Source organism: Lycorma delicatula, chromosome 1 (assembly GCF_047948215.1).
Source record: "Lycorma delicatula isolate Av1 chromosome 1, ASM4794821v1, whole genome shotgun sequence".
Classification (NCBI taxonomy): domain Eukaryota; kingdom Metazoa; phylum Arthropoda; class Insecta; order Hemiptera; family Fulgoridae; genus Lycorma; species Lycorma delicatula.
In genome coordinates this window covers 31178251-31199644 of record NC_134455.1, presented here as the reverse complement: position 1 = coordinate 31199644, position 21394 = coordinate 31178251, and the positions used below count along the sequence as shown (strand labels likewise).

The 21394-nt window shown below is 41.5% G+C and overlaps 1 protein-coding gene across 1 annotated transcript in view; it reads right to left on the bottom strand.

The window, feature by feature from the left end:
* Positions 1–21394, bottom strand: part of LOC142334475 (trypsin-1-like) — a 93382-nt gene that overhangs the window by 31544 nt on the left and 40444 nt on the right. Inside the window, exons 2-3 of the mRNA XM_075382541.1 lie at positions 18035–18149; positions 1751–1913 (exon numbers count right to left, since the gene is read on the bottom strand). Coding sequence (XP_075238656.1) covers positions 1751–1913; positions 18035–18149 — 278 coding nt within the window. The remainder of the gene's footprint in view (positions 1–1750; positions 1914–18034; positions 18150–21394) is intronic.

Here is a 21394-nt window from a genome sequence, read left to right as displayed (position 1 = left end):
ACAGCCGTCTTACGTAGGTCAGTCACATCAAACAATTAAAAGCAAATGTGGCAAACTGGTTGACATGCTGTGAGTTCTTAGCAACACCAACTGGGGAGCCGATAAGTCGTGTATGTTGCGATTTTATTATTCCTTTGTTCGTTACCGCTTAGATGGTTATATCGCCTACTCTTCAGCGCGTAATACCGCACTGAAGATGTTAGCTATTGTACATCATGATTTTCTTTGTTTTGCTGCAGATGCTTTTAGATCAAGCCCTGTTACTACCATACTTGTTGAGTGTGGTGAACCATCACTTTGGGATAGACGTGAACAACTTCTAGAATCTTACTTCGCTCGTCTTAAAGGGCATCCAAATGACCCGTCTTTTACCGCAGTTCTTGCGAATCCTAATTTACAAAGATACGAAGATTATCTACGTTATACTGCACCTATGGGTGTACGTACCCGGCGGTTACTACAGCTTTTAAACGTAGACATACCTCCTATTTTTCCAACGTATCCCTAGCGTGCGGTCTAAGAGATCCTGATTCGGGTCACTATAACCTAAGGAGCCTGGATCAGTACAGGTTGAGGCGTGAATGCGAAGCTGCCTTGCAGGGATTAGAGTGGCGCATGGAGCACATGAAGGAGGTGGAATTGACGGCTGAATAATTCGGCCGGGCCATCAAGACTGGCTGTGATATGGTTTTACGGCGGCCTCGATCAATGGACAGATCCTCAATAGGAAGCCAGTCCGCTGAACTGAACGTGCCTGGAGCCGTCATGACCGCTGCTTCCGGGGGGCCGTCTGTTAAACGCAGGCGGAGGCCTGGAAATAAGTGGTGTTCCTCTGAACTTAGCGTGCTGCGCGCAAGGGTTTGGTCCACGAGGAATAGATACTTGCGTCACCCACTAACGGGGACTATAGTCGACGACGTGCGCGCTGAGCGTCTGTGGATCTACCGGAGCGCCCGTAATGAATATTACGAAGCCAAACTCAAGTTTTGAAGCAAGACTCCATGCGCGAGTTGCAGCGCAATCCCTGGCAGCTCGCAAAGACATGTTACAAGCCGAAATCATTGCATGTGCTGTCTAGTGTTCTGTGCGGGTTTGGTGGTCGTAATTTTGTTTTTTAATTTCTAGTCTAAGTTTTTTCCTGGATATCGATATTACATTGTCTGTACCCTGCCAATGATCTCAAAAATCTCATTTCTGCATTCTGAAGTCTTTCCCTAAGTGGGCTAATCAGAGTCCATGTTTCGCTCCCAAATAGATCAACTAATAGACAATTAACTTCAAAAGTGTATCTCTCCTCACTTTATTCCTTAGAAACCGCCTGATGGTGCCATTCATTCTACTGAAATTCTCAATCTTTTGGTGCACATCCACCTCCCATTGTATGAAATATTAATACCTAAACGTAAAGCCAAAACCTGCTCCAGGATTCGGTGTTGTAGCACTATCTTAAATCTAATAATAGTTTCTGCTCCTTTAAAGGCGATTACTTTGGTTTTCTCTACAGAAATATTTAAATTATAATTATACCTAGTCTCATATAAGGAACAAACTGTCCTTTGTAACTTGTCCTCATCAGATGTGACAGACTGATCATCTGGGAACAAACAGTAAAAATCCCTCCTATTTCCCCGCCTGAGAGTACATATTCACCTATATCCACCTGGATTAATATATTTAATCCATGGTTAAATTTCTAATTATTACATCAGATATATCTATGATATTAATAGATAATTGTAATATAGAATACCTGCGTACACAGTGAGCTGCAGTAAGCACATAATCTGGACTGACTAGTGAAGCACCACAATGGAATTGTCCATCATAAACAAGTCTTGCTACCCAAGGATATCTGTTGACACCGGTGGGACGTCCACCAACTATTCTGATCTCCTGATTAACTACTCCACACTCTGAGGAAAAAATGCAAAGATTCCTTTAGTTTAATAGTCTTTAGACAACCAATGTACAATATCTATGTCTTCATAAAGTAACTAATAAAAAGTTATATTTTTGTAGAACTATAATTAAGTAATAACATTTAAATTTTTCTTCTGGAGAAGTAATTCTACAAAAGTTAGTATCTTTAATAGTTATCATTTTCTTTTAATTAATTTCTCAGATTAATTTTATTTTTTTAATTTTGATTCTTTGAATGGAAAAAAGAGTAATGATTAATGAACTCTAAAAATAACTTAGACTCTAAAAACTTAGACATTTATTTATTTTTCAAAGCAGAAGTTCCAGCCATGGAAACAAAACATATGAATTCTTTTATTTTATATATTTAATAAATACATAAAAGAAGAGAAACCAATCAATTAGTAAAGTTTGACCTTATAAATATGTAATGCATTTTAAACTTTAAAACTAAAATATATAGATTAAAGTAGCAACTACAATATACAAATAAGAAACCTTCCCTAATAACACTGATAGACAAAAAAATGCTTTTTAATGTTTCTCTAAGTGTGATACCATTTCTTGAATTGCTTTTTTTGCGTACATTACAGATCTGTAAATACAATTTATCTATCACCCTTAGTTTAAAAATTTCGCTTCAAAAAAATTAAGGGAAAATATAATTAAAATCTGCAAAATTTATAATTTTGTATGCCATACCTGTGAATGAATGATTTTACTGATGCTTTTCCTTTATAAAAAGCCTTAGGCACATTCCGAATTAATGTCCAACAGTAATCGGCTAGCATTTTAGTATACGATTTCGCTTTATAGTGGCTTTCCAGCACCGAGATAACTTCCTGGAAACGTTCACCGTGTTCGTCACTTACGTCTACGAGGTTGTTCTCGTAGACGAAAAAATCCAGATGTGAAAGGAGGAAATGTATTTTGAAAGACATATTACATACCATAGCTCTTTATGAAGTAAGAAGTTGATTAACAATATCGTGGTAATTATCGGATTTTTATTTGCCGAGAAAGTTCTTGCAAACATTTTTACATGAAACCCAAGATGCACTTTCTACATAATTTAACATTGAATAAATACATCATCTTTGACCAACTCTTTTATTTGAGGACCAACAAATATTCCTTCTTTAATTTTTCCTTCACTTACATTCGGAAATTTCTGCCTGATGTACAAAAATTAGGGACTATCCTTCTTCATTGCTTTTACAAACGTTTTCATTAGTCCTAGCTTGATATGAAGAGGGAGTAAAAATATTTTTCTGGGTTCAACTAAGGGCTCATGAATAATATTTTTCCCGTTTGAAGTTAAGTTGTCTCGTTTCTTCCACTCTTTGATAACATAATTTTTATCCCTAGCTCGGCTGCCCCATTCGCAAAGAAAACACATGTACTTAGTATAGCCTAACTGCGTGCTTAACAAAATAGGTATAACTTTCAAATAACCACATATCTTCCAACTATGCTTTTTTGTAACCTATTTTTTCAAGAACGTCTTTCAGCACATCGTATGTCTCTTTCAAATTAATACCATAAGCGATTTGTATCGAAGGATATTTGTTACTGTTGTGTAGTAAAATCCCTTTTAAACTATACTTGGACGAATCTACGAAAAGGCGTCAGTTCTCAGGTTTATGAACTTGTCCTAAGTGCAACATAATCTCATCAATATTTATGCAATAAATCAAATTATTTTCTTCAATAAAGTACTGAGATAGTTCTTTTTGTCGGCTTCGAAAGCCCGAAATTTTTGCATTTTTTTGAAGTATATTCCAACCTTGCAGTCTTGATCCTAACAGTTCAGCTTGATTTTTTGATAAATTTAAATCCCTAACCAATTCATTTAATTCATCTTATGATATAAGACGTGGCTTATTGGAAGATAACTTAAAATCAAAATCATCATTGTCTTCTTCAATACTGCCTGATTCTTCATCGCTGATTTCGAAACACATTCACAGGTGTCTCAGGAAATGGAATCATTTCACTGTGAGGTACAGGTCTGATTTCAGATTGCAATGAAGGATATTTTACAGTATGTTTAGATTTTTTAGAAATTCCAGACACACTTGTTTAACAAAAGTAACTATCAGTTACATGATCCTTTGGTTCACGCCAAACCACTGGTACACCAAATGGTAAAGCCTCCCGTGTAAGCTTCCATCAGCCATCCTCTAAAATACACAGAACAATTAGTGCGTACTGTATGAGGAGCTCACGTCTTTTCCTGATCACCAATTTTACACTGAATAATACAGACAACACAGCTGTATTTTCAGCTAGCTGCACAGACATGATTAATCTTGTCCGTGAAGGCTCACTCTTAAGTATTAGATATGATGTCATAATATGTGACTACGATATGATTAAATTCTTTGTCTACTGTTTATTTATAGCTTACAAATTCAGTTAACAAAGTTAAACAAAAAATAAAATGAGCTAACAAAATACAATATAGGAGTTTAAAATGCTGACTATACGTTGAAAAATTAAAAAATCCTTTAACTAAAATGTAAAATTTTTCAAAACTGGTGGGAGATAGAAAGATTCTGAGTTGATATTAGTTTTCAGCACAAAAAAAAAGATTAAATTCATGTATCACATGTTAGGTAACAAAAATTATGTTTATCAGTGTAATCTGAGTCCATACAATTCTACTTTAATAAAACTGGAGGACTTTTACAATAAAAAATAAGCTTTTTTAGAATCTTATTAATCTACCAGTAATTAATTTGTAATGAAGTGATGACTTTTCTGATATGATAAAAGAGAGATTATTTAAATGGAGATCTAAAGATTATTATTTATCCAGTAATAAGAATGTTAAAAATATATATAAATTTACGAACTATTCTAAGTTAACTAATTAATATAATGTGCAATATTGCAAAAAAGGGCAAAAAAAATAAAATGAACCCTTAGTTTGAAAAATTTCAATAAAAACATAAAAATTGTATAATATATGATATGCTTATTAATTTTTATTAACATATATTGTTGACGAATGGCTTCGACGACACGTGGCACTTACTAACCTTATGGTAGCCCGGAAAAGGGCCGTTTTCGTCGTCGATTGGCTTCGACAGCTCATTCTAATTACTAACCTTACGGTAGCCTTGAGAAGGGCTGTTGTCGTCAAGTGGCTTCGACAGCTAGTATTCATAACCTTGTGGTGGACCTGAAAAGGGCCGTTCTTTTTCTTCCTCAGGTGATGGTCGACGATGAATTGAAAATTCGGAATGGAATGGAATGCAAAGTTGGCAGAGTTTATTACTCCCTACTCCATCGCAGAACCTGGACAGAGTCCCTTGCTGCTGGATCATTCTAATCGGGCTTGTTTTTTGTTTTTTTTAAAAAGGGTTAATTTTAAATAGCGGGTCTAATTTTTCAAGTTTTGTGTAATTTTAGTGAATTTAAGACGGATTTAATTGCATTCCAATCCGTTGTTCAACCAGCGTTATCGAACCCATTTCATGGGCCGACCGCGGAAGGCTAGGCTTATAAAGCCTGTCCTCCCGACGTAATTCCCCTTCAGACCGTCCACTGAAGTCCTTTCGGTGCTAACTTTTTAATAGGCTAGCAGGAATACGCCACAACGGGGCACTACCTGTAAGGAGGGAGCAATGCGTCCCCTTTTCCGGAGGAGTCGCAATTGCTGGGTTATTTTATCTTACTGTAAGTTTTGAAAAGGAGAGGTTGTGTAGAAGCTCTTCATCCACTTCTGGTATGGCTGCCCTTCAGGACGCATCTCTGCTGGGCTCTGTTCCGGACTCCAGTCCGTGATGTTGAGACGAGTGGCTGGTCTTCCTTCTTCTTCATCTTCATCTTCTCCCTCTTCTTCTTCCGAAGACCTCTTCGTTCTTTGAAAATTCACTCTCGGGCACGCTCTTTTATTGGAGCCTGAGAGTGGTGGGGCTGCAGCGCCGCTATGGTGGGAGAACTGCGTGGTCATCCGTGTCCGTCCGTCGATATTAAATTATGCATATATGTGGTAAAAATATATATATATTATAGCTGGGCTTTACATAAGTGCGGATCTGGCTTTAAAAGCATATAACTTAAAATTTGTTATTCTTCAAATTTTTGTGATCTTTCTTTGCTTGCAAGCGTTATGCCACTAGGGATTCTTTTGGATCTTTCAAAATAAAATAGTTTTAAATTTAAGTTTATAATTTTTGTTAAGTTCTTCTAAATAACCAATAATTTTTAAGAACTATTAAAAATAATTCGAAACGTGGCCTAATTACCAATATTGCTTTTGGCAATTGCTCGGATTTATATCAGTAAAATCGGATCGTTTCTAGTTTAGCTTGAATTCAGTAAAGAAAAGAAAACATTTAACTACCTTGTGAAAAATTTATGATTATGATCTGCATATATGGAAATATCCGTTTTGGGTTCTCGGAGTCCAAAAAAGAGTTTTTTTAAAAATGTCTGTATATTTCTTTTCTAACGCCTTGCCTATAAGCGGAAGTCCCCCTAGAGGGCCATCCGCTAGGGACTCTGGTCTTCCTTTATGCCTTGCCTCTAAGTAGACCCTAGAGAACCCTCCACCCGGGACTCTATCTTTTCATTTTAACTCCCTAACAAATCCCCTTTACTAATCGGCCTTGAGACACCTCGGCATTTCACGCCTCCTGAAAGGGGCTATCCACCCAACCCCTAATCTAGAAACTCCAAATCTCGGTCTTCGACGTCGCCCCTATCGTCCTTCTCATCTTCCACCTCCTCCCTAGTATTAGCTCTCATTATAAGGATGACCATATTACTAATAGCGTCCCAAAAACGCCGATTGAACAACATCCTTTCCACCACACTATCTGGGCTGATCACACCAATAACATGATCCACCTCTCTCCTCTCTGTCACCCATCTGACACAGTGGAACATATGCTCCACTGTATCACTCTTTCCGCAGTAGAGGCAACCATCCGACCTCCTCTTCTTTCTGTCCCACGGATACTTGTTGAAGCAGCTATGACCGGACAGGAACTGCGTCATCTCATAGGTTAACTCGGCATACCTTCTGCCCAGGCATGGTTTGATTTGTGGGATCAGCCTTCTCGCCCAGCTCCCTACCGGCGCCCTTTCCCAACGGTGCTGCCACTTCATCAGCGTATCTCGCTTAGCTTGACCTTTTGGGACACTCCCCGATCTTTCCACTACCTTCTCCAATATCAGATCTAAAATGGCATGGCCGCTATTACTAAAATTGCTTCCATCGAAACTGTTCGGTATGACCGCGCCACCCCAATTGCCAACGGCCTCTGCAAAGAGAGCAATCTCCTTTTCACAATCTTCATATCTAACGCACGATCTATGCACTTCTTATCTATCGCTTCTCGGCCTCTGGCCCCGTGCGGTAAAACTTGTGTTTTGCTACCGGTAGCGATAATCTGATTCTGCAAGTACAGCGTGCCTACGTTCACGTCGTCGAGGCTGACAACGATCAGCGGCTGTCAGTCAACCTGTGCTGCTGCGGAATTTTTTACAAAGCGGTAACGTAGTGTGTTGCAGTAGTGCTGCAGTGCTGCTGTCAGCTAATTAAGGACGTTTCCTTTGTTCTGTCGGTGTATCCTTTTTGTAGCTGGTGAGGCCTGAATTTGTTCAATCCTCTGGCAAGTTTGAGAAGCGATTTTCGCTCCGACCTAGCCGGTGGTCCCAACAGCTTTTAGCTTTTGACTCCTCGAGTGGGCTGCGCAACAGACGGTCCGTTCGAGGAAGATTTAGTTGGACGCTCGCCTGGTCTTGTGTCAGATGTTAGTTTCATTCAAGCTGTGGTTGTAGTACCTGGCGACACAGCTGGTGTATTACAAATAGCTCGTCCAGCGATGGAGAAACCCGGAGGAATTTGTTTGGAGGACTTGGTCGGATTGGCCAAGGACCTGGTGGAAAGCGGTAGCGCTAAGTCCGGTCATGGGCTTAAGGTTCCTGAGAGGAAGCCTGTTGAGAAGCAGGTGACCTCTGGGGCTGGAAGTTTGGGACGGATTGAGGAGATGCGGGCCGAATGGTCCAAGATCTTCTCTAAAAGGAATATAGGGTCGCTCTAGAGTTATGCCAATTGATGGACTCGTACCTGAGCGAATGTGCGTTGCTGGTCTCAAGACTGGTACTTAAGTGCGAAAGCCTCCAGGGAGCGAACCTTGCGCTGGACTCAGTCGTTAGTCGACTGCCCGGCAGGGTCGACCAGGTTGTGGAGGGAACCGGGGCTTCAAGCCCCGGTTCCTGGTAAGGTAAAAAAGCCTGTCACCTTCGCCACCGTGTCGGCCGCGCCTCCGCCTAAGCGGTTAGGTGCCCCGCCGCCAGACACGGCGCCGGCAATTAAAATTAAGCGAGCCACCGTAAAGGTGGTTCCGATAAAGCCTGATCAGGGCGCTTCATCAGCTATGACGGAGCTAACCCTAAAGAAGATCCTGGACCCCAGGAAGGAAAAGTCCAAGTCTCCCGGGTCACTAAAACCAGGGATCATGGAGTAGTCCTGGAGGTATTAAATGAGCGGCAGGCTAAACAACTGCTGGAGGCTGAAGTTCTTGCCAAGAACGGGCTGAAGGCTCAGCTGCTGGCCGAGCGGAGGCCGCAGATATTGATCTACGACATGCCAAGGGCAACAAGGGGGAGTAGCCCGAAATCCTCAAAGCGATTCACAGCCAAAATCCAGTGTTGAATATGGCGGTCGAGGACTTCCTTAGGGAAGCCAAGGTGGTTCGGCAGCTGGGGAGGAAAGAATCCCCGAAGAGTCACTGGGTTCTCGAGACCTCGCCTAAGATCCGGCAGGTCTTAGTGGCCGGTGGAAGGCTGTTTTTTTGGGTGGACTGCCTGTAGGGTAGTCGACCATATCTAGGTAGCCCGATGCTACAAGTGTCAGGGCTTTGGGCACACCGCTCTCCAATGACGAGCGCAGACGGAGATCTGTGGCTACTGTGCAGCTTCGGGAAACAGGGCGACCAATTGCCCTGCCAGATCGTCGCCTGCCAAGTGCGCAGCCTGTGCCTTGGTGAAAAGCAGCAGTGCTGGACACCGGGTCGTGGTTAGGCCGTGCAAGTCGTACGAGCCCTCGAGAACGGTTTCCACCAATTCGAACGCCTGCGCCTGTGGCAATTAAACCTGCACCATTCCCCAGGGGCCACGAGTGAGGCTGCTTGAGGAGTACAACCTTGAGCTCCTCTTGGTCCAGGAGCCGTACACGTTCGCGGATAGGGTGCTCTTCTCGTGGGGAACGGCCGCTCTCTGCGGCCGTGGTGGGCTCTGACACTTTGGGAGTGTTCTGGATGCCCCAGTGGTCTGATGAGCGATTCACCGTCGAGCGGATCACGAGGGGTACGCTCGATGTCGTACTAGTATCGGGATACTTCCAGATTGGATGGAGTATCGAGGAGTATCGGCGGTCGAAGAGCACCAAATTCGGGTCGTTATAACCTAAGGATTGATACAGACTGATGCGTGTATGCGATGCTGCCTTACAGGGATTGGAGTGTAGGGAGGAGGTGGAATTGATAGCGGAGCAAATCGGCCGGGCCATCAAGACTGGCTATGATGCGGTTCTACGGCGGCCTAGGTAAATGGACCCATCATAAGAATCCAGTCCGCTGATCTTAGCGTGTCTGGAGCCGTCATGACCCTTCTTCCGAGGGGGCGTCTGTGGAACGCAGATGGAGGCCCGGTAAGAAATGGTGGTCCTCTGACCTTAGCGTGCTGCGCGCAAGAGTTAGGTCCACGAGAATAAGGTACCAGCGCTGCCTCCTAACGGGGACTATCGATAACAACGTGCGCGCTGAGCGTCTTCGGATCTACCGGCGTGCCCGTAATGAATACGTTCACGCCATCAAGGAACCCACACTCAAGTTCTGACAGGACTGCATGAGCGAGTTGAAATGCAATCCCTGGCAGCTCGCAAACACTTGTTACAAACCGAAGCCATTACACGTGTTGTCCAGTGTTCGGTGCGGGTTTGGTGGTCAAGACCACACATTAACATCTGTGGCGACTTACCAGGCGTTCCTGGATACTCTGTTTCCAGATGCTTCGGAGGGTGAAGCGGAAATCGGCGTTATGGCGAGTTAAACAACATTCCCTGGCTTTCGGACCGTGGAGCCCGAAGATATAGACCAAGTGGTTTCTCGAATGGCATTGAAGAAGGCACAGGGGATTAACCGACTTGACCCGGATGTATTTTACCATCTGCTGCCTGTCATAAGAGTGCCGCTTGGCAGATTGTTCTCGGGGTACCTAAGGTTGCTTTCCGGCTTGCTGGAAGGTGGCTTTGGTGAGGGTGCTCTTAAAATCTGGAAAGGATCCTGGTGAGCTCAGTAATTATCGACCCATCAGCCTCTTGCCGGTTCGCGGCAAGTTGCTAGAAAGGCTGGTTGTGGAATGGCTCTGGAAAAAACTTCGATATGAACTGTTTTCTAATTAGAGGCCAATATGGCTTCATGAAAGGGGTTGAAACCGAGGATTGCATCTTAAATGCTCTTGTCGAGGTGGAAAGCGCCGACTGCAAAATTTTGGCAATTTTTATTGACATAGAGGCAGCATTTCCTTCCTTGTGTTGGAGTTCTGTCCTCTATGAATTGGAACGCCGCAATGTTCCCGAAGCCCTGCAGGCCGTAGTACGTGACTACTTGTCTAATCGCTCGGCACTGTTTAAAGATACGCACCTAGTTGCGGAAAAGCCCGTCACCAGGGGAAGCCCGCAGAGTTCCGTTCTCGGTCCTCTGCTGTGGAATCTGGTTTTTGACGGATTTCTGGGATTTACATTCCCAGAAGAGGTCATGGCCCATGTTTTCGCCGACGACTGTCTCCTTTTAGTTCTCGACCGCAACTGGAAAGTAGAGCGCAGGCGGCTTTGTCAATCGCCGAAGGCTGGATGGACATGCAAAATTTAAAAATTTCTGTGCCCAAGACGAAGTTTATGCTTCTCAAGGACGCAGAAAAATTATCATACAGTCGTAACCCTCACATTAAGTATAAAGGCTGTATAATCAGCCGAGTAAGGGTTCATAAGTACCTAGGTGTTTTGTTTGATTAGAAGTTGCTTTTTAGTAATCACATTAAGCAAATTGCGGCGGATGCTGTCTCAGTGATTCACAAAGTTAGAAGGATTGCTCAAAAAGATTACGGGCTAACGGGCCATCAAATGTACTTGGTGTACCAAGGCGTCTTAGAGAGTATGATCGCATACGCGGCGCCAATTTGGGCGCATAGGTTGGATAGAAATAGAGCACTGCTTCAAAATTTAAGGAGTGCCTAGCGCAGAAATAGTATGCACTGGCGTTTTAAAAACATCTTCCTACTAGGCTACTACCGTATTGAGAAAGGCTCTCCCAATCGATTTAGTGGTGAAAGTTTGGGCAGCCATGTGGAAATTAGGAAGAGGTCGGGTAGCCAAGGCATTGATGTGGTTTCGAGCCAGAACCGGAGCGGAACGGCGTTCACAATGCACCGGAGCTAAATTTCGTATAGTTGCCCATCTCCTGTCTGCGGAAGACGCTATGGAGCCTCGCGATGGATGCATGGCAGCTTGAATGGCACACTACGACTAAGGGAAGATCCTTGTAGAGGTTTCTACAGGATTTGGGGGGATGGTATGCCTCGAGTTCATTTTTAAGGGCAGTAGGTGCCCAGGTGCTCACAAAACATGTGGATTTGAAGCAATATCTGTTTCGGTTCCGCCTAGTAGCTGATGTGTTGTGTGTCTGTGGGGAAGTCCAGTCGAATGAGAATATGATGTTCCACTGCCCTGCACTTAGGGGGGGGAGGGCAGAGACCGAGCCACCCTGGAACTTAGAGGTCAGAGGGAAACTTGGCTTCTCGCAAACGGCGAGTCAATGTGATGAGAACCGCATTGTCGGACCGTGTGGGAGTTTCTCGATGAGGTTGCAATGTTCAACCATCATCGCTAGAGTTACGTTTAATTTTGGTTATACTGATTCCTATACCGCCGCTGTGGGAATTCTTTCCTGAGATAATGGCTGGCCACCAGCCAGATATAAGCTCCAAGCGCTTTGAATGGTGGACAGGTACTAGCTGGCATTCAGCGACCGAGGCGTGACAGCCAAAATTGCTGTCTTTTTTGTTTTGTATAACTGTTCTTATTTTATTAGTAACAAGGGGTACGCCTCCCTGATCTATTTTTAGTATTGACAAGTGAGCGGCTGGGACACGTAAGCGGGTGGTGAATAGCACCCTGCTTAATCCGCTCACGCTGATAGGTAGCTCACTTGGAGCTTTTAGGAATTGGGTCGCATAACCGTTTTTAGAGGCACAGTAGCCATTTCTTGGGACTGACATTTGGTCTATGCTCTAGGGCGACCGAATAGGGTGGTGGTGGAAGAAATGCTAGTTAACCAAAAATTATCTAACGCACTCCTCTAGGCTGGAACGGCGTACAAGACGACGGACCTAGCCACCGATGCTAATAATTTCCTCTTCGCTGCGCTAGGCCCGACTATCCTACCCAAAAACCTGTTAATCGCCCCCACAGTCTTACCGCCCTTCTTCACCACGTCTACTACATGCGGCAGAAAAGAGCGTTAATCCCAGGTATTTAGTCCTGGGCGCAGGTACAATCTCCGTGTCTCCTACTGACAAACGAATCCTCCGGAGCCATCGTCTTCCAGTCATTAATACCAATTGCGTTTTTTCCAACGCTAGATAGAGCTGTCGCTCCCATAACCAATCGTGAACCATCTTCACCGCCTCGTTCCCCCAGGCCATAACCTTCTCCTCAGTTAGCCGTAATGACCAGGGAGAGATCATCCGCAAAACTAGTTGGTGGCGACACCCAGTCTGGAAAACCTAACCGCAGCAGCCCATCATAAGCGATACACCACAAGAGCGGGCCAATGACCGACTCTTGCGGCACTTCTGCTTCCATTCTGATCTCAATCAGAACCCCTTCTGCACTGCCTACCACTGCCTTACCATTAAAGTAATCCTGCACAAGCCCGTACAAATACGGGCTGATCTTCCTCCTTTTTAGTTCCTGGATAGCCCACCCAAGCGGTAGCGACTTAAACGCAATTCGTTACTTACAGCAACACTACCACCTGGATAGCCCGGATTAATTAGCTGCCTCATCAACCACCTGCATTACTCTCTCAACAGCCTGCATTGCAGTATGGCAGTTGCGGAAACCGAATTGGTATTCACGTAGTCCCTCAACGTTGAAGCTTGAAGCTCAGCCGTTCCGCCATCATCTGTATTCAAACAACATTGCTATACAACTTAACAGGCACAACGGCCTGTACCCGGTGGGGTCATTATCCTCCCTACCACCCTTCTAGACTATTGGTTTGCTTGGCATTTCCCCGCCACCACACCACTCGGTCGCCCTAAAGCATAAGTCCAAATGTCTGTGACACAAACGGCTATTAAGCACAAAAGGTACTGACCGGCTCGAAACCGCATCCCGAATACCTGGGCTACCCAACATTTTCACAATTTCCATAGGGCTGCCCGAACTTCCACCATTAAATCGATTGACATGGCCTTTCCCAATACGTTGGTAGCCTCGTAGGAGGTTGTTTTAAAAACACCAGTGCACACAATTAAGGCTCTGTGCTGGGCACTCCTTAAATTTTGAAGAAGAGCTCTATCCGTTCATATCCAAACTGTACGCCCAAACAGGCGCCACCTAAGTAGTCATGCTTTCAAAGACACCTCGGTACACCATGTACATTTGACGGCCCGACAACCCATAGTCTTTCCGAGCAATCCTCATAAATTTGTTCATTACTGAGACGGCATCCGCCGCTACTTGCTTAATGTGGTTGCTAAAAAGCAACTTAACATCAAACAAAATACCTAGGCACTTATGTACTCTAACTCGGCTGATACGCAGTCTTTATACTTAATGTAGGGGTTACGACTGTACGATAACTTGTCTGCACCCTTGAGAAGCATGCATTTAGTCTTAGGCGCAAAAATTCTTAAATTTTGCATGTCCATCCAGCCTTCGGTGGTCGACAAAGCCGTCTGCGCTCGATCTTCTAACTGCCGTCTGAGTAGCGTGTCTGGTCGCTAAACCACCGCCTGCATTCCTTGCCAAGAGTGGCTAAATCGGAGGTCATCTTTTTGCCCCCAAACTGATCACATTCACAGTGCTCAGTCCGGCCTCGTGAGATGCCACCGATGCAGATGTCCCGAGAGACATCAACGTCAGTAATTTCCGCCCTAGTCAAGTTTTGCCTTCAAAGAAGACATGAGACACATAACACTACCACGTAGCCCTCAGGAACTAAGCTACAAGCCTACACGCGGAAAATTGAAGACCCCGCGCCTATCACTACAACCTAGCCCTAAAATCGTAAGTACCCTCAGTACAAACGAGTGCAACAAGTTATGCCACGACAGCATTCAAACACAGCCAATTCTTCCTAAATTGCCACGACGGCATACCGTTAAATTGGAGTGCAACCAGCATGAAAGAACAAAGTCGCAGAGAACCTCAGGTCTGGTCCGTTCGGGGGCTGAGTATAACCTCTAATCTACCACTTCAGCTCCAACTTTGAGGACCGCTCAGATTTACACTAGGTTGATTGCAATTAGCCTCATAATAAATGTGCACTCCAATTCGACCAATCGCCAAGCTAAAGTTAAACAATCACGCCCGGGAGAGCGAACTCCCCTGAGCACGACCTCCATTGAAACTTAGAAAATCTAACCGAGTCACGGTGCCAAGCACGCCTACCTCTGACCAGTTCAACTCCTGAGCGGAGCCCTAGCCACTCGAGATCGTAACAGGATAAAGTACCCACAGACGCCAGCGCAGGTTAGGGGAGCAGTAAGCTAGCCAAAGTAGAAATACTGAGCGGTAAAAACCGCAGGGAAGACTAAAACTCTATCAGGTACGACACTCAGTCAAAGAGTGAGACTAAGGAAGATAAAGGACAGATCCACTCGAGTTCGATACGGAAGCAACTCTGCTAACATTGTCTAAGCCAGGTAGAAATGCCTACAGTCGTCACCTAACTGCTGTCAAAGAAGCGATTTGGCATCGCATAAGATAAAACCTACAGCCCTCCAGATCGGAGAGGAGATAGATCATGATAACACAGAACAACGACAAATAACCTGGTAGATCACCCAACTTGTGATGGGCGTTGCGAAAAACAACCCCGAGACTCACAAAACCAATTTATCCAACTCTGCGTACAAACACCAAGCTTCAAAGAAGGATATTAACTAACCAAGGAATTGAAGTACAATTCTACCGCACGTAAATAACATCCACAGTTCTTACTGTTGACCGAATGCTTGCACTCTTTGCGGAACCTTTTACAGTTGACGCATGATAAAGCCTTGGCTTTCTGCGGACAGTTGTCGCGCTTGTGACCTTCCTCGCCACAATGAGCGCAGACCGACGCATACTTACAGACTTTGGCTCTGTGGCCAAAACGACAGTACTTGAAGCACTTCTGTACAGTCACGTACTCCTTAACCTTACAGGACGTTAAATCGACACACAGTCTACCCTCGGACATAAACTTCTTAAAGAGACCAGCGCCAACGCTGTGATACCGCTGGGCATCACGCTTACCAGTCTTGATGAGTAGCCTACACTCTTTCCTGAAACCGGCCTCATCCAGTTCGGTATTCTGCTCCCTAATGAGAGGCAGAACCTCCTCATCGGATAGCCGTCGGTCAACGTCGTAGACAATCACCCGGGGCCTACACTTTCGTTTCGAGTCGACCTTAACCTCGTGCTTCATTACCTCAGGAGACTCCGAGATGTCTTGGACTGTTTCCTTGTCATTTGCAACCACTATCAGACCCTTGCTGGTTTCTTTAATTTCCCTAATTTTGAGCTTTTTCCGGTCTCTACAATGAGCGACCTGGAAATCCTTGAGTTGCCTACTAGTTTTGGTAGACCCCTCAGTCTTGTTCACGAAAATAACCTCGAGCTGCTTCGAGGCTTGACTAGCCTCACACTTGCCTTTGACATCGTCAGCGTAACGCTTCTGTTGTCTTGGAGCAGGCGTTGGAATCTGCACTACTTTGACCTCCGCGGGCCTGGAGGCCAACTTCTCAAAACCATCTCCCAAAGCAGAGACCACCTCTAACATGCCGTAAACGTGGCAATATTCTACTCCTCGCTCCCGCGTTAACGCTGCGGGGACCTTTGACAAAGTCCTGAAGGTTGTCTAAACTTTGCTGCGTCGCAGTCAACATCGCGACAGAACTGTCATGTTTACCCCGAACAGCCACAAAATCCTCGACCAAAGGGTAGCGTTTAACTTCCCGGGTGGGAATCCCTTCATCTACTTCGGAGACCTCACTCTCTGAACATGAGGGGAACGGACAAATTTCTGCTCTACTCTTCCGCCCAGGCCTCACTAACAGCTGGTCCTCTAGCATGGCCAGAGTTACCCTAACCTCACTACAGTGGGGTCTAAACATACTCACTGTCTTCCTACCTAACAAAAACTCTGGGAGAACCCACGTATTGTCTGTCCATACTGCTGTCCATAGCGAGCCACAGACAACTGAGGACCTTCTATATTCCCCTGTCACTCTTTGTACCTCTTGGCTGATACTGGATCGGCACAATAGCCCACGGATTACGCCCTTGCTCTGAAAAGAGCGCAAGCAAGACTTCGGGAGCATTCCTTTCCTTGTTACGAGGACTTAAAGCCAGGCGTCGTTCCCGTATGTCATAGAAGGGCATAGCCCCCGTCCTAACGTCGACCTCTGCTTCACCCTCCAGAGCATCTGCAATTAGGGTGTCGAAGAATGCCTGGTAATTCGCCACAGATGTTAAAGTGTGATCACAACCATCAAACCCGCATTGAACACTGAACAGCACATGCAATAGCTTTGGCCGGTATCATGATTTTGCGAGCTGCCAGGGGTTGCGCTGCTACTTGCGCGTTGAACTTATCACTTATACTTGCATGATCATTTAATCCCTTTTGTAGCAAGACTAGCAGCCATGGTACAAGGAAGGAATTATATAATTGTTCTTGAACATGTTCTGGAAGCAGGAATTTTGGAAACTTGTATTTTGAAAGTGGCTCATTTTATTATATTTAAAAAAATAAAAATTTTTTAACATATTTTTATGCTGATTAATGAAAGAAATAATCGTAATTAATCTGATGTTTATGTGTACTCCTGTTAAAGCCCATCAGTGCTATGAACTGGGAGGGTGGTTTGGCAACTGGACGCATCACAAGGCGTAAGGGTGTCTTCCCCTACGTGGTTGGGATGATATTTATGTGACGCACTTGTGGTTAGTTACACTGGATGCCACCAAAATATGATTTGTTTAATTTTTCAAAGATTGGTTGTATCAAATGAAGAATAGATAAGGAGGAAATGGTCCAAAGATGTTTCATGTTATTCTGCTCAATTTTGAAAAGTTATTTGTTCATGGTAGACTATTCATGTCAAGTTGTGCTGACTACTATTACTTGATGATTATAGTATGGTAATATAACTGGTCTCAGACAAGGCACAAATGCATAATACCAGAGTAACATTTCTACCCGTTTCTGATGTGATCTGTGTGTAATGTATTATTATATACTGATCAGAATAAGATATTTATTTTATAAATTTAAATGTACATTCAGCATTTTTTCAATGACAAATTCAGTAGAATGTATAACCTACAAAAGCATGTTCAACATTTCATTACAGAAAAATCTGAAAACTATTTTAATTTGGAAGACATTTATCATTGCATAATCCTTATTAACATACTACTTATGCTACCAACTAAAAAAAATATTATTTTTTAGCATAAAATTTTTTATTTTAAATAACACCCATAAAATTGAATTACTCAAATATTGGTCTTTTTAAACTATGCATATCTGCACATTTGGTTACTGTGACAAATTCAGTATGTACACCAAATCTAATTCTTATTTGTTATCTATATTGAACATGTTAGATAAATTAATATTTTTATATGCCTTCAGCGAATTTGTTGTTTTAGAATAATATCCTATTTAATTTTAATATAAAATAATTACAAAAATTATTAACCTTTTTTTTGTTGAAATTATTTATAGTGTAGTTGATCACACGCAATGATTAAATAATGATTTAATAATGAATGTCTATTACAAGATATAATAACAAAAGTGAAAGCTCAACTTACCACAAGAACAGGTTTCCAAATTATCTTTTTCATCTCCATCATCTGGAGATACTCCAAAGAACAATTCATCAAAAAGAAGTCGAGAGCTGCGATTTTGCTTTGGTTCATCCAATGTCTAAAAAAAAGACGAATTGCTGTGGTTAATTACTTCTAAGCATTTTATTTTAATTAGCATGTATTTAAACAAGCTCATTCATAAACAATAGCATAAAATGCTTTTCCTTCACAAACACACATGCACTTGCTCCCCCTCACCCCACACCCACACTTCTCGCTCTTCCCTTTTTCCCTCTCTCACTCCTGCTCTACAAATTCCTTTGTGATAATTATTAGAGTAAATCTCGATAACTAGTGATTTTATTGACTGAAAATAATGAAATTACATTAAGTTGAATATATTTTTATCTTTTTTATTTTTCAATCATCAGTCATAGTGTCAGTCTGATGGATAATAAAGTGGCAATAACTTATAACTTGTAGCCAAGAACTGCTTTGTAATTCAGCAGCAGATAATAGTTTTATAGTAGCAGATAGCATAGTTTGATCAAATCATCCTTTGGTTTGATAGCCATCTGTCAGAAAGTTACAAATATGGTTAGAAAGTGAAAATTTATTGATACACAAATAAAAAATTTTAGAATTATAGACTATTTAATTTTAATCTGCAAGTGTGAAAAAAGTTTGTTTCTTGGAATTCCTTAAAATGCAACTTATTGATTACAGCTACCATCATAATGAAAATGAACTTTAGTGTTTCAGTCTTAATAATAATAGTAGTAGTAGTAGTAACAGTAGTTTTAATATTATAATATTAGTCGTTCTATCTTTTTATCATATTGCTATATGAAGGTTTTTTATCTTTACCTGCAGAAATCATTATTGAAAAAGTTGCAGCATGCAGTTACACATTCATTAAAAAATTGCACTAAGCATTGTTTTACAACTTTGATCATCTGTGGGAATTATTTATTTTTTATGTATGTTATTCAAAATAAAAATACAAATTTGGAAAACAGAGAATAAAAGAAATAAAAACAAATAAACAAAAGAAAACATTTTTTGAAGAACTATCTTAATAAATTTAAATATAAAAACTTATTAACTGCAAGCCAATATTTGAGGATAATGATCTGTATAAATTGGCTAAGAGAAGGAGAAGGGAGGCATGATTAAGAAGGATTACACAATTTAAAGTTACTTTATGTTTAACGTTGGTTGAGGGCATTTTTTAAATTAATTAGATTTTTATCAAATATTTATATATAAAATACCTGCAAATGCCACTGCAAAGAGCTAAAGCATTATTGTGGAGCAGGACATCACTTTGTATACTTGGTTATAAATAAGTAGTATTATATTACATTAGTTTCTTTTACATTATAAAAATATCTGATTTACATACCACACTAAATGATTTCAGGTGATCTGACATGACAATTGACAGATCTAAAAATGGTGCAGCTGTTCCTGAGGAATAGCACACAGTAGAGATATTTAGGACTGGATTCTTGTATTTTTCATCAAGCTAGTGTTCTGCTCTAAATCAGCATGCCAAGTCCACCAAAATAGGGCTGATAACAGCCTAACAAGTGATACATTTTCTTTGTTCATCAGATGAATTGGCTATTAAGCAAACATAATTTTCTATGTAGAGAATAACTCTGACTGGTATCTCTTTGCTATAGGTGCTTTATAAAGGCTGGGGTTTTTAAAGGTTTAGGACAGATAGTAAACAAAAAAAAATTATTATTCAGTTTTCCTTTGTGAATCCTTGTTGTTACAATATTATCAGAAAACTAATTCATAGGATTATTGTTTGACTGAAATAAATCTCCGTACGATCTCAAAACATGCACTAGTCATTACATAAATTAATCTTGGTGGAAGTGTTTTAATTTCAATATAGTGATTGAGAATAATCATTTTATGATGTTGAGCATGTCTTAATATAAATAATTCTAAACAGGCTGATGATTAAATTTCTTTTTTGTAATCTGTAACCTGTGTAAAAATATAAATTTGAGTACACACACAGACACCAGCAGTTTTTGTAATTGAATGTTTACATCATAAAATCAAATAACTGGATTTGAAGGATTAACTGAAGTAAGTAACTATTTTGAATAGTTCTAAGAAAAAAAAATCCAAGTGTCATTAAACAAGGAAAACGATTAATTTTTTTTGCAAGTGAAAGTGACTTACCTATGGAGAATCTCATGAGCCACACTCAAACATTAATATTATTGTTAAAATCCTGACTAAAATAAGCAGCAATCATAGAAAAAATTTACTTTAACATCTTATTTTATATAAGAGCACATGTATTCACCTGTGAATACAAACTTGTAACTCCCTTTTTTTTTATTTATTATAATCTTTTTTTTATTAATGCTTAATTCACTACTCAAACTTAGAGTCCGTGCTTGAGAATATGATGATGAGGAAAAATGCCTTATCAGATCGGGATTCGAATTCGGAACCCTTCAGATGATAGGCAAAATCGCTAGGATTATTACAAACTTATAAAATTTTAATTTATATCTAAAATCCCACATTAAACTTAACTGTGTAATCTTTTGTCAAATATTTATTACAACACATAATGAAAATGTTATAAAAAAATTAACCTATAAATAAAACGATGAAAAGTTTGTCTAACAACTTCAAAATTTGTCAATTCATAAAAAAAATTTGATTAAGGCAAAGTAACTGATAAGGTAAAGAGGAAACTGGCTCTTTCCGCGCCACTATTAACGGTAAAATATTGCTATGAATAATAACATTCACACCATCTATTTCAAGCAAATATACTTGTGCATTTCAACCATGCTTTACATTTTGCGAACGTTTTTTTAAGATACAGTAGTTCTTAAACAAAAGCTTCAACTTTCTTGAAGCGTACTATCTGAAGTAGTTTACTTGCACTTAACGATAGAGTTAACAGTATCCAGGAATGATATTATCGTAACTATCCCCCCCCCCCCTTGCGAACCGTCGGCTATGAAATAAACTGTTTTCATGACAAACAAGCGCTTCCTTGAAGATAAGTGTAGAAGCAATAATTTCACCTATTTAAAATTTTATATGAATTCAAATCCATATTGAAGTAGTGATATAATAATTTCGTTAATAAGAGGAAGGACATCATGGTGCCCTCTTTCACACGCCCTTTTTTCCAGTAAGTGAGAGAATAAATATTATGTGTCGGTCCTATTTTTTATTTAAGTAGTGCGGGCACTGCAAGGTGAGCTATGTATCTACATTTTGTTTTATTTCGCCTTGAAACAGCGACTACCTGACCTAGAGAGTGATAGTGTTCGTATGTCAAGGACTACTTTCACCGATTTCACAATTCTTTCC